This window comes from Erithacus rubecula (genome assembly GCF_903797595.1).
Source record: "Erithacus rubecula genome assembly, chromosome: 20".
Classification (NCBI taxonomy): domain Eukaryota; kingdom Metazoa; phylum Chordata; class Aves; order Passeriformes; family Muscicapidae; genus Erithacus; species Erithacus rubecula.
In genome coordinates this window covers 3648523-3662080 of record NC_136672.1, presented here as the reverse complement: position 1 = coordinate 3662080, position 13558 = coordinate 3648523, and the positions used below count along the sequence as shown (strand labels likewise).

The following is a 13558-nucleotide window of genomic DNA, read 5'->3' as shown; positions in this document are numbered from 1 at the left end:
AAATTATTCAGCAAACATTCACATTCGTTCAGGGATTTGCATTTGTGCTGCCACCGATTTTCACTCCAGAGTCTGATACTAAATTCAAACCAATGCAAAAGCTGAGAGTTCCTTCACATCAAGAGGGAATGAGGAATGATTTAAAGATACCAAGAACCAATGGGATCCATGAGAGGCTGGATTCATCACACACTGTCTAAAATTGCCTGATTTGGCAGCAAGATTGACACCAGAGTTCTGTTCAGCCTGGGGAGAGTCCAAGGCCTCTGTGACCCAATGCCATTGCTGATGGAGCTGGACACAGCCCTGAGCCCTGCACAGGAACAAACACACAGACACGTCCCCAGCCTGCAGGTGGGGCAGAATCAAATATCTCTTCAAAAAAACAAACCCTTCCAGTTCAACCAACAGCCAGCTGTGCAAAAAACTTTGGTGAATTCAGAGATGACCTGAGAATTAAAATAATGCAGACACCTGGGTTCTGCTCTGGCATTCCCAAGTGAAAGCCATGCAGAGGGCTTGGGAAGCATTTCACAGCAGTCCACACTTTCAGTCACAGAGAGATTTCAGCTGGTTTCAGCCTGTGCTGCTGAGCCAGCCACACAGCCTGGGGTGCCTGCTGCCTGCAGCCAAGCACCAGCAGAGGATGGGGGCTCCTGGTGCTGCTGCTGCTGCAAACAAAGGCCTGGAGCTGGACAAGAGTCACAGTGCTTGGGGAAGGTGTGGCTGTGGTGAAGATGCATTCGTGAAAACCCAACTGTTTGTGAATACAAGAGCAGAAGATCTCATGGAAAATCAGTCTGTGTTCAGATGTTGCTGTGCATCTTGAGAGGGGGAAGTTGCTTCTGGCACAGAGGAGTCCTCCCTTTTGGATGATATTCCATTTAGTGGGATATTTTCTCCTTCAGGAGCCTGTGTGTGTTGACTAGAAGCTGCAGAATTGAAAAAAAAGTATCTGTGAGGCCAGCAATGAAACAGGAATATTAAAGTTAAAATTATAAACAAAATGCCTGTATTTGTGAAATCCTCAAGGCACCCCCTCTCCCATGTGCTACTGGGCCACTCCTTGCCCCACAAAGGGGGCAGTTTCACAGCCTTGAACGTGGGCTCAAGGCTCTGCTGTGACCCTGCCCTGGTGCTGTGACCCATCACCCTCTGTCTCACGGGGGCTCTGGAACAGACCTGAGACATCACTGGATGTTGCAACACAGGGCAGGCATCACTGGAAAATTCCTTTCCCCTCACACCAATATATCCATTCATCTATTGATGTAACAACAACAGTGACACTGGTTTTCTGTGCCTCTGCAAGCACTTGTGCAACTCCTCTTGAAGCAAATTCAGAATTGGAAATTTAATCCTTTGATTCTCACAAAGAAACAACCAGCATCAGTCTCTAGAGGATGGAGCAGTTCAGTAACTGAGAGGAGTCTCAGCCTCAGGCATACACAAGGTGCCAAAAACACTGGAGTCCATGGACACAGGATGGAGGGGGAAAGCCTTATGGCAGGCTCAAGAAATGTCTGTACAAGTCTCCACAGAGCCCACCCACCTCTCTCCATGCACATTGCTTTGCAAAACAAACTTCCCTCCTGGATGCATTCAGGGAAATACTCATTCCTAAATCACAGCTGGCTCTGTAGTGGGCAGGGCTGAGAGAGGGAAGCACTCTCCTGAGGGCCCTGTCAGCTCATGCCCAAATGTCCCTCAGTGTCCTGGCTGGGACACATCTCTCTGTGCCAGGGAAGCTGCACAGCAATGCTGCAGTCTGGGACTGCTCCCAGGAACAGCATCCCATGGAGGGAAGGCTGAGCCCTGTGATTTCTTGGCCCTGCCAGTGCTTCCCCCTTGTGTCAGAGGCAGCAGTGAGGAAATTCCTGCTGGGCTAATTTTGCATAACAGAGAAACTCCATGGGCACTGTCACAGCAGCCAGGGGAGGAGAGTTGATTTCAGCTGTCAGCCAGTGAAGATCATGAAGAACTGCATGAACAGCACAGTGGAGATGAGATCCAGGAGGAAAACCCTTTACTTCCAGGTAAATCTTCCACATCCACCCTCAGATAACACACAATCTGTCAGACTGTACCTTGGCCACGCAGTCGCAAGCAGTAATACACGATGCCCCCTCCTGTGCCAATCCCAACAAACAGGACTGCAAACAAGAAGCCAATCCACATGCCAAGGCTGTTTGTTTTACTGGTGGGAACTTCAGGATTACCTGCAGAGCAGAAGAAAACAGAGTATCCAAGTGAAGCAGGAGTGCCAAGCCATGAGCTGACTCATGAGAACGACACAAAGGAGCTGGCCCCATCTGAGAAAGGGAGAAGGAACTGATGAATCTTACATATGGTACCTGGCATAATGCTCACTTTATCAAAACTCAAAGCAAATTGTTGTCACCCCACAACTACAGATACATTTGAACATTAAACTCATCTGAAATAACCAAGAACTAGCGTGGTGAGACCCATCCTTGATAAAATGTACAATAAGGAAATCCACTTTGACTGGCTTTTAAAAACCTTTTGGTTCATGACCTGAGGAAGATGACAGGAGTTTCTGCCATGAAAGAAAATTCCATATATAAATGTCACCTTTAGTTGAGGAACACTTTCTTAGTCTGGAGGCAAAGTCTTATTCAGCACTTACAGACAAGGTCAATTCTTGGGATCTTGTTGCACGCCCATCACGTGCCCTCTTCCCTCAGCATCCCTGTGTCTGTCACTAGATAATTACAGGAACCTGAACCTCTGGACATCTGTCCAGGAGTGGACACATCCATTTGCCAAGGCAAAGTCTCTGGGATGGATGGCTGCAGCATGTGTGGATCCAAGTTATGAACGTACAGGACATCTCCCCGCCCATGGAAAACTCTGTTCACATCAAGCTGTCTGGACAAACCCATCTCAAAGGAAAAGGGAAACAAACACAAGAAAAGACTAATCTGGAATTCCTTCACCAGCAATGCCAACTGTCGGTTTGGTGAGTTTTGGACCTGATGCTTTAGTGTAGAAGCACTTCAGGTCAGGGTTGTATCTCCTGGTATCTGTCTCTGCTTCACAGCAAATAGTCTTCTTCTCAGAACTTATGTCACCTCTTCCATTTCCTGAGAAAGATGAAAGGTAAAAAGTTTTGATTATAAATATGGATCATGTAGAAGATCTTCACTGGAGGACTAAAGATGTTCAAGTGCATAGTAAATTTTAAAAAGTGGACAAAGTGTGGGAGATTGCTCTGATTGCTACGAGTTGGAGATGGTTCATTAAAAACAGTGCAAATCAACCACCTTTATCACATTCCATTCTCACCAAATATGATGAGTTGCTTGGATAATCTAGTAAGGAAATATTTGAAGAAGGTAACAAAATTTTCACATGTAATTAAGAATAACAAAATATCTGTAAAAAGCTTATCTTTATCTTTATGAAATAAACATCTACTCAAACTCTGCAGCTGCTTTTACCCCCAGGAACCAAAGGAACAAGCAAGTCCAGGAGCTCAGTAAATCTCCAAGACTCTGTAATGCATCTCCTACCAACCCTGCACCCCACTGTGCCATTATAGAGCTCATTCTTCTTCTCAGAGAATCTGCAAAACTCACTCCTACCTTCACCTGTACATCCAGACCTTCCCCTCTCAAGGGGTACAGGCATCCCTGTCTACAGAAATTTCCAGATTTCACTGTCAAAGTTTCAGTGCCACCAAAATTTTACACTGCAGTCACATCTTGTAGATATTTTGCAGTGGAGAGCACAAATACAAAAGAGAAGGGTTTTATGGTAGCCAGAAAATGAAAAGAGGTGAAATTGTAAGGCTAAATAAAGGTTTTAAAGGTTTACAAAGGGCAGAACTCTCTTTCCTTGTTTTCTTCTGTCACCAACAAAATAAGAAAGGATGCTCTAACTCCAACAGGAGAGAGGATAAAAGCTGCCCTCAGAGAACCAACTACAGACAGAAAAGTCACTGACTTGGATGGAGCTCAACCAAGTCACACCCTGCAACCTGAGCCACCAGGATGAAGTGCTGCCCTCGTGGAGCCACTTGCTCCATGCACTGACACGTGTTTGAATCCCTGATTTTGGCAGTTCTGTCAGGATGCTGGAAAGATGCTCCTGGGTGTTTATTGAATTGGACAGAAGAGCAGCACAGAGCAGCTCTTGAGGCTGGACCTGGGTCAGGGTGAGTTCTGGCTGAAGCAGGTGACACTGACACATTGCAACATGGCACAGAATTTAACCAGGGGAATTCCTGTTGCCAAAAAAACCTAAAATAACAATGCATCTTTATAAATCAGATTAAGAAATGTTTATCTGAATCTGTCCTACCACAGTTTTCAGCAGTGCTTGGCTTGAAATAACAGAATTTTCTTTTGTGAATTACTTTATGACTTTTTCACGCAAGAAATTCATTCATTCCAGTTTATTCACCCATAAGCCTTGCTATCTGACCAAATAGAGAACAGTTCATTTTCCTACCCAGAAATATGTTTTCATCAGTTAATATCCACGATGCCAGTACAACATACCTCCAGAACTCAGGGTGCCACATGAGACGACTGATCCCTCGGGCTTCCTCCAGAAGAGAATATAAATTCCTTCAAGACAGGAATCTGATTCCTCAAAGCAAATTCTGATGTGCATTATATTGGTCACCTGCACTATTATTCCATCTGAAAATATCTCGTTTTGTGTGTCAGCAATTATTTTAAACTTCTCGAAATTGTTATCCCAGTCCTTGCATGTGCAGCTGTTACAGTCCCTGCAGCTGTAGACTGTCACATCTGTAGAAGAGTCTTCTGTCCCTTCAGCAGTGCCAACAGTAGCCTTACCAATACCTAAATCAGAAAACAGAGAAAAAAACATTTTCTACCAATTTTCTACCCAGAGGTTTAGCATCAGAGAACAGGATGGGTTTTTTTGGACAAGCTCAGTCATGGCTTCACAGACATTGTCTGACAATGGGCAAATTTTGTACAGTATTAGGGCCAGTTCCCAGGATCATTATTGGGGTAGAAATATGACAGAATTCCCCCACTGCTTCCACTGTCTTTTAATTGGAAAGCTGCCAACTTAGGAAGCAAGTTGAAAGATGTTTCTCTTGCTGAGCTCATCTGTTCTTGCCCTCTTTCCTCACCAAACTCCTTGCCACAGTCCCACCACGTGTCCCTCCAACATCCTGCCACATCCCAGGGCCACTGAAGCTCAAAGCTGCCATTGCCCACTCTGGGTGCAGTGTCCCAGGTGTCCCCCCTCAGACTCTCCTGGCAAAGAGTCACTCCTTTGGGACAGGACTCACCTCACCTGACATCAGAACCACACACCCAAACAGTCACCCCTCCCAGGAGAGGGGACTGTGACAGCTCAAACACATCGACCTTCAGCTCCTTCATTTCTCTTCCCACCTTTCCGGGTTTGTGGTCTTGGTTTTAACTGGGCCCAGCTGAGCTTTCCCCTAGCAGTTCAGAGGAGCTGAGCTGTGCAAGTGCAGGGAACAGCACAGAGCTCAAACCCAGAGACTCACTGGGATGGGGATCAGCAAGAGCCAGCAGCAGCAAACCCAAGGGCAGGAGGTGGGGAGAGTCCATGGGGCTCTTTGGGGGCTCAGGTCCAGCAGAGCTGGGGCTCTCCAGATCCTCCACAGTGCCAGGCCAGGCTCAGCAGCCTCCTCCCTCAGTCTTCTCCCTGTGGGCAATGACAGGCAGTGCTCAGCACCCAGTGTCTGTGCTCTCTTGGTGCAGACACACAGATCACAGCTGGCAGAGCAAATGCCAGAGAGCTGCTGCAGCCCAGGCACGGCCATGGGAGCCAGGCAGAGCAGCCTCACACTGCTCAGCTGCTCCTGCACCCTGCCAGGGCTGCTGCCAGGGCCACACTCACAGCCTGTGCACCTCTGCCTCAGCCTCAGCCAAAGACACACCAGGACCTTCTGCAGGGAGGGGAAATCCCTCCTGAGCCTGCTGGGCAGCAGGCTCCGTGCCCACGTCCTCCAGGCACCTCCAGGCACTGGCCCTGTACACACCCCTCAGTGGGAGCAGCAAATCACACCTGCATTTGCTGTCACTGCCAAAATGTAACTAAGGAAAACGGATTATGCTGAATGAATGTTTCAGTTGGCCTAAGATGAAATATTTATTGTCACATTGAATTCTATTTCGAATTTCGGAGATCTGATGAGAAATATCTGTTGAAGTCAAATGAGCAAACAATAACTTGACATTTATTTTCAAGACATCCATGGATTTAGCCAGATGTTATTTTTCAACCTTTTAATTAAAACTGTCAAGTCTTTGTGTTGTATGTTTCAGTAAATTTATTTCAAAATAAAAACATATATATATATGTAGAAAATTCACCTAACTTTCCTCATTAGATTAGCTCTGGATAGCACAAACTGCTTTATTCATGGCAGCTTTTCATCAACAGCTCTCATTAAAACAACTCTTTTGCTGTCACTAATTCCAAAGTACCTTGAGGAAGTTTCCAAATTAGTTATATCACAGAAGTTAATTATTATCTCTAGCCTACCTAGTTCTGCAGAGAATTCCACCCCATTTCCCAGAAACAGGTGACCCAGGAGATCACAACCCACAGGACACACCCATTCAGGCTGCCAGCAGTGCAGTGCTAGAGACCAGCTGCACAATTTCCTACACACTAAAACCTGGCACAGCTCAGGCTCTCAACACCCCTGTGCAGGATGCACATCCAGGGAATTTTGGCCACAATATCCCCTTGCTACGTTACAGGCTGGGGACAGAGTGGCTGGACAGTGCCCAGGCAGAAAGAGACCTGGGGCACAGATGGACAGCAGCTGGACATGAGCCAGCAGTGTGCCCTGGTGGCCAAAGCCAATGGCCATGACCTGGGTCAGGAATGGTGTGGCCAGCAGGAGCAGGAGCTCATTTTTCCCCTGTACTCAGCACTGGTGAGGCCACACCTTGAGAGCTGTGTCCAGTTCTGTCCCTCAGTTCAGGGAGGACGTTAAGTGGCTCAGGTGTGTCCAGTGGAGGAACAGGGCTGGTGTGGGGCTGGGAACACAAACCCTGTGAGGAACAGCTGAGGGAGCTGGGCTTCTTCAGCCTGGAGGAAAGGAGACTCAGGGGTGACCTTATCACTCTGTACAGTCAGGTGGGGGTTGGTCTCTCACCAGGCAGCGCTGACAGAACAAGAGGACAAAGTCTTAACTGCACCAAGGGAAGTACAGGTGGGATATTACGAAAGAGTGTTTAGTGGAAATTTGTATTATTCTTACTGGAATGGTCTGCCTGGGGAGGTGGAGTCACCATCCCTGGATGTGGCACCCAGTGCCATAGTTTAGTTCAGGTGTTAGGCATGGGTTCGACCTGATGATCTTGGAGGTCTCTTCCAACCCAGTGATGCTGTGAATGCTGGGCAGAGGCAAGTCCCTGGCACTGCTCCATACACACCCTCCAAGCAGTGATCTGTGCTCTTCCACCTCTCCATGAGGAAACCATTTGCTTTATGCACAGAGCTCCTGCTCACCTGAACAGTCCTGAAAGAATTTGTTAATACTTGGCTCCACCAAGTAGCTTTCAGCCTGTGGTCTGTACCTTGTATCCTCATTCATTTGGTTCTCTCTCTGTGGTCTCCTTGCCCCTCTCTCTCCTCATTCTGGTCAAAGGACATTTCCCTTCCACGTCTCTCTGGTGACATTCCCTCCTTCTTCCCCCTCTTCTCTACTTTTTCAACAGCCAGAACACTGTCCACCAAATCTCTGTTCTCCCTTGTACCTATAAGGGCTAGATGGGGTTTCTCTAGCCTTCAGCTACAAGTCCGGATGGCTCCGAAAGTCCTTGTATCAATACAGTTACCAAGCCAGCAGAACGACTCCAAGACCTTGATGCAAAAGATCCAAAGAGAACTTATTTCTTCGAAGGGGTCTGCAAACACTGCATTTTCTCACCCTTTTTCCCTCTTTCAGCCACTTACCCTGGGCTCCATATTAGGAGGAATTTAATCTGTGGGTTTATGGTCAGAACAAACGTGGTGGAACAAGACACCACAATCTCTAAAAGATTTATCTGGCACCCTGAGGGTCCCATGGAGAAGGCTGAAGTTGCAGTAAATTTGGAGAAAATAATACTACTGAAGAAAGTAAGGCAGCAAGAGAATTAAACTCAAGGAACTTCTAAAGGTCCTACAGATTTTATTTTATACTTTTCCAGAAAAAGAAAAATATTTCTGTAAGATAATTTTGGTATCACTTTCTTTATCACTTTTCCCTCACCGGTTTGCTGTATACAACTCTCAACAAGCCTTCGCAAAAAAAAAAAAAAAAAAAAAAAAAAAAATCATGCGAGGGGATAAAGCAGCTCGTTTCTGAGTGAGTGTAATACAAGCTACTGCAGAGAGAGCAATCAGCAGTACATTGTGGCTGAGCTTAGAAATCCCTGCATAAAATCCTACATGTGAAACACAGTTCAGCTTTCCTCCACCTGCTCTGAAAAAAATTTTATAAATCACTGGTTTAACTTCTTCTACTTTAAAACTACTATCCTTAACTGGTAATGATTCATGTTTTGATTGTGCTCTGCTTCAATCTAACCCAGAGCAATGAGGCTGGATTGTTCATTAGTCAGGTTGGACCTGGACAAATGCATGGTCAGCTCAGATCTGGAGAAATGCATGGTCAGCTCCAGCTTGAGTGGCAGCTTCTCCTTGGAAAGGAGGAGAGCAGCAGGGATTTCTCCTTCAGCCCTTCTGACAAATTCTCCCATATTTGCAAACATGACAGGATGGCACTTTTGGAAAAGAAGACATTAGCAAGACATGCTAAGGAAGTATGAGGAAGAAAGAGAAGCTTAGTGGATGTGGGAAAATATAATTCAGTAATTACATGAACAGGAAAATGCTGTTAATATATTTATTCTATTATTTCTGAGGTCACTCACACTTTTATATAAACACACTGTCAGGAAGTTGTTGGGTTTCTGTATTCACAATTATGTGGATCACACAGAGCTCTCTGCAAGGTGCCATTGTGGGCTATAGATGTGGTGTTATTTATGCACAAATAACACTGATAATTTCACTCCTGCCACAGACACTTCAGTGCCAGTTTCTGAGTGTCTACTTCAAAACAAGAAAGCAAAAATTTGAAGGGAAGAGGGTAGAGGACAGGACCCTCTAAAGAAGATGAAAGTACCTCAGAAGCTGTTGGTGTCCAATGAACCCTTGATGCTTCTTCCATTCCCTTCTTCCAGTGCCTGTGCAGCCTTTCCAAAATCCAGTTTATTCAGCTCCTCCTCCTGAGGGAATGCAGAAGTCAATGGGATCTCAGGGGAAAAAGCCCTTCCTTGCTCCTCCCACATTTAATATAATGCAATGCCACAAGGAACTGTAATTTTCACTTTCACTTCTGCAATGCAAGTCAGCAGTGCCACACAACAGTGCAAACAAGGTAAAGTGCTGTAACTGCAAAACTGCAGTTGTTAGGCATGGGAAAAAAAAAACCAATCACACTCCCAGAAACTTCCCAGTAGCCTGCTTGGAAGTACCTGGCAGTCACCCTGTCCCCCAGGTACTGCAGCAGTGATGTGAAGTGACTGGGTTTGGGATCTGCTCCCCAGACTGCACTGCCTGCCCATGCAAGGGCTCCCTGGCTCTGTGGGAATTTCGGGGTCTGAAGGCATAGTGTACAGACAAGTACAGGATCTGCTGATTTCTTCTCTCTTTTTTAGGTTGGGGTTTCTTAGGGTTACAAGGAGGCAAATCATACTATCAAAGCAGATTTTAATTCCCAGCAAATGCAGCACAAGGTTGCAACAGGGAAGTGATCTGGAGAATGCCTGACCCTCTCCTTTCCCTTCTTCCTTATAACTTCATATCTCTCCACAGAGCCATAAAATTTCTTTGCATTGACTTGGACTCTGCCTTTGGCCTCTACCTTTGAAACACAGAATAATTATTTTTTATTTTCTTGTCCCCCTATGCAAGCTGTCCCCCACCCACTCAAAAACAGCAGTCCTAGCCCTGGGCTGACATAAACTGTAGCAGGATCTTTGAGTAGGAATGTTTCCTCCTACACCACAGATCACCATTTCACCACACCACTCTCTTCCACCCTGGTTTCAGCACAGCCTTTTTAACATGGTCTTCACAGGCAGCTTCTCTTCCAAACAAACCTGTGTCACTCACAAGAACAGGAATTGATGCAGATTCACAGGGACTAAAAGCAACCCATGTAAAGTGAATAAGCGCGGGCCAAGGCCTTTATTAAATAGCAGCTCTTTTTACTAATGGGGGTCGTAGGGAGGCCCGACACCTGCTGCTGCTGTCCATCCAACGCAGAAAGGAGGGTCCCCTGCAGTCCTGTCTGAGGGCAGGAATGGGAGTTCCAACCTCACGGGCACATCCAGAACTCACAGAGTGGCTCGTTGGTTTAGGGGGTTATGACCGTCAGTTGCTCTTAACGTAACTGTGAACAAATGGCTGTGGAGACAGAGATGGTTCACAATGACTGATGACATGGCTCGTTGATCAGTATAGTCTAGAGGTTTGATTTTGGTTTGAGCTCACTGTTCTTGGGGGGGGTTTTGCTCCAAGCAGGAACTTTCAGCAGCAATGGTGCTTGGGAGTCGTGACAAATTTGCATACCAGGCGTTGCTATCTTGATGGACAGGCAGCAGCAGGGCCGGAAATGAGGTAGGCGAAAGGGCGGAAGTAGGAAGTAACTGGGTAAGAGAACACTATAAACTGGGTTTGAGGGTAAATTAGGGATTTTTACACTTAACTGGGGGAGGAAATACATTAGTTAGCGATCGGAGATGAAACCAGAGCCACACAAAACAGACAACAAGCAAGAACCGTAATTTAATAGAGGCAATTAACAATTGTAACTCTTTAAGTGTCCGAAACTATTCACCACAATTCCCCCCTTTTTTCTTTTGATCGGGCTTAGCCTGCATCAATTTGAAATTTGAGTTTCTTGGGAATAGAATTTCCTTAGTTTTTGGTATTGATTTCATTTGTTTCTGTTGGGCATTCCCAATATTTGGATAATTCTTTTATTTCCCAGAAGGAATTTATTTGCTTTTCAGTGCATTCATACAAATTATACCCTTCATGATAAATACATCCTTTTTCCTTTTTGTTCACAGACCAGTATTTGTTAGGCTCTTTAGGGATCCACCTTATAATTGAATTTTTTGTAGTTAGGTATCTTTTGCATGCCATGGTTCCTACAAATGTTTTGTATGGGTTTCCTGCTCTTTTTATACATTCTTCTCCAATTATCTTATATTTTAAATTCCATTGTTCCTTCTTTTGCCTCTGTCCCTGAATTTGGGGTGCTTGCTTCATTTGTTTCCATTTCAAGATTTCTAAGGGCTTCAAGCTAATTCCTTCCCAAGGCCAAATTTCTGACATTTGTGTCTTTCCGCATACCAAACAATTCGTTATATTTAGCTCTTTACTAATTCTTTCGACCAAATCTATGAACAATTTTTTTTCCCAAGGACATTTCCAATTCATTTTCTTTTTTAGTAGCTACTACCAATTGTTTTTCCTTAATTAAATCTATTGGTTCTCTTTCGTTTCCTTTATGTTCAAAACAAAACCAGACTTCTCCTGCAGGGCACTCCCCAAGTAAGCGCTGGCGATAAGTCAGTGTTTTTAGCAATCCAGTAAGTCTTTCCACTCTCCTGACAGGTGGTTATTTGGGAGTTGTTAAAACAACTGGGATTGATGTTAGTATGGACTCTGATTAGAGACCCCAAAGTTTCTCCATCATAAAGTGGGTGGTAGCAGTTAGTGCACTGCATTCCTTTGCTCCTAGCGAGATTGCTTGCAAGCAGAGCCATTAAAATTCCTCCCAAGAGTCCGGTATGAACCCCTCTGGGTCTCACCCGGTCTTGCCTCCTGGGGGTGGGGATCCCTTTGGGTAAAGCAACCGCTTCCCAGAGTCTCACCATTTCTTTTTCCCAGGCTATTTAATTAATGGCTTCTGGGGGATGCTCTGCAGGAGAACCGGCCCTATATTGTAACTGGGGGTTTAATTCTGTGGTAGAAGACTAGGTGCTATTTAAACTTGGAGATGAATGTATGAACTTGCAACATGAATTGTGCTAAACTGGTACAAAACTTGTCATTTTACAACACTACTTTTTAACTTTATGGTTACAACAACAAGTGGTTGAAGTAGCAGGGATTTAACCTTATACAAAGTTGCCTCTGAACCTTTTACTAACAGCAGTAACTGAACTGTTTTAACTGTCTTTTGCTTTCCTTTTAAAAGCAAGTTGGAGACCTGTAGGGCTCTTAGCCACAGTCCATTCAGGTGTTTCTGGGTGAGATATCACGGGATTTGATTCACCAGTGGGAGGTGGAACAGGTCCTTTTATTCTGGAAATGTGGGTCCAGCCTCTTTCTTGTGTCCGCACAGCAGTGTGTGTAGTGAGTAGGACTTAGAAGGGGCCTTCGTATCTAGGAGATAAAGGAGTGTGAGTCCAGGATTTAACAAGAACCCAATCCCCTGGGCTAATTTGGTGGGCATCTGAGTCAAGCAGGGAAGTTTGAGGTAGATAGGCTCTCTTTTTAAGAGACTCTATAGTTTTTCCAATAACTCTTAAGTACTCTCGGGTTGCAGCCTCTCCAAGTAGTTTGCTGAACTGAAGGGGGTAATTAAGAAGGGGAGACCAAACATAATTTCATAGGGGGAGACCCCTAAGTCAGCACGTGGCCTTGTTCTAATACGTAATAAGGCAAGGGGCAAACACTTGAGCCAATTCATTTGTGTTTCCTCAATTAATTTTGTTAACACTTTTTTTAGGGTTTTATTCATTCTCTCCACTCTTCCGGAGCTTTGGGGGGTGCCATGGAATATGCAGTCTCCATTTAATCCCCAGGGCTTCGATAATTTGGTGTAGTATTCGGGAGGTAAAATGTGGGCCTCTATCAGAATCAATATTGTTAACCAATCCATACCTAGGGATAATTTGTTCCAGAATTATTTTTATGACCACTTCTGATGTTTCCTTTATTTCTTCTAGGAGCAGACAGTGTTGTCTATCTTTCTGTAGAAGGGCTGGTATCGTCTGTGCAAGAAAGCATCACAGCAAGACAAGAAAACAACCCTAAAACCCACAAGTCACTTATGGGAAAGCTTGGTCATTGCACAGCGTGTCTCACTGGAGACTATCCCGTTGAGCTGGAATGGTGAACTTTTAGTGGATGGACAGCAGTTCATATGTTGTTAAATGTGCCCTTATCAGTGATGCCTTCCAGCTCAAACAGCCTTGCATTTAGGTCAAACAGAAGACAGCTAACTAATTACTGTTACTAAAACACATCTTTAAGTCTGATGTGCTGATGAAAACAATGGAAGTAGATTAAAATACAAAATCATATAGTTTTGATGCACACTTGTGCCTTCTATTCTCTCACAAAGTGCGAAAAATACCAAAGTTTTTTTTTTTTTTAATTATGTGGAAGTCCCAAAGTTTGTTGCTTTGGTCCTGTCCTAAAATCTTCCCCATTAGATTTGTTCACAAAGCACAAATCATGTAATGATGTAATTTCAAATTATTATAGTCTTAAT

General features: G+C 44.9%; 1 protein-coding gene across 1 annotated transcript in view; it reads right to left on the bottom strand.

Annotated features, from left to right (window-relative positions):
- Positions 1–1799: 1799 nt before the first annotated feature.
- LOC306810643 (uncharacterized protein) overlaps positions 1800–13558 on the bottom strand; it is a 67786-nt gene continuing 56027 nt past the window's right edge. Inside the window, exon 6 of the mRNA XM_079323470.1 lies at positions 1800–2160. Within this exon, the coding sequence (XP_079179596.1) occupies positions 2077–2160 (84 nt within the window). The 3' untranslated portion in view covers positions 1800–2076. The remainder of the gene's footprint in view (positions 2161–13558) is intronic.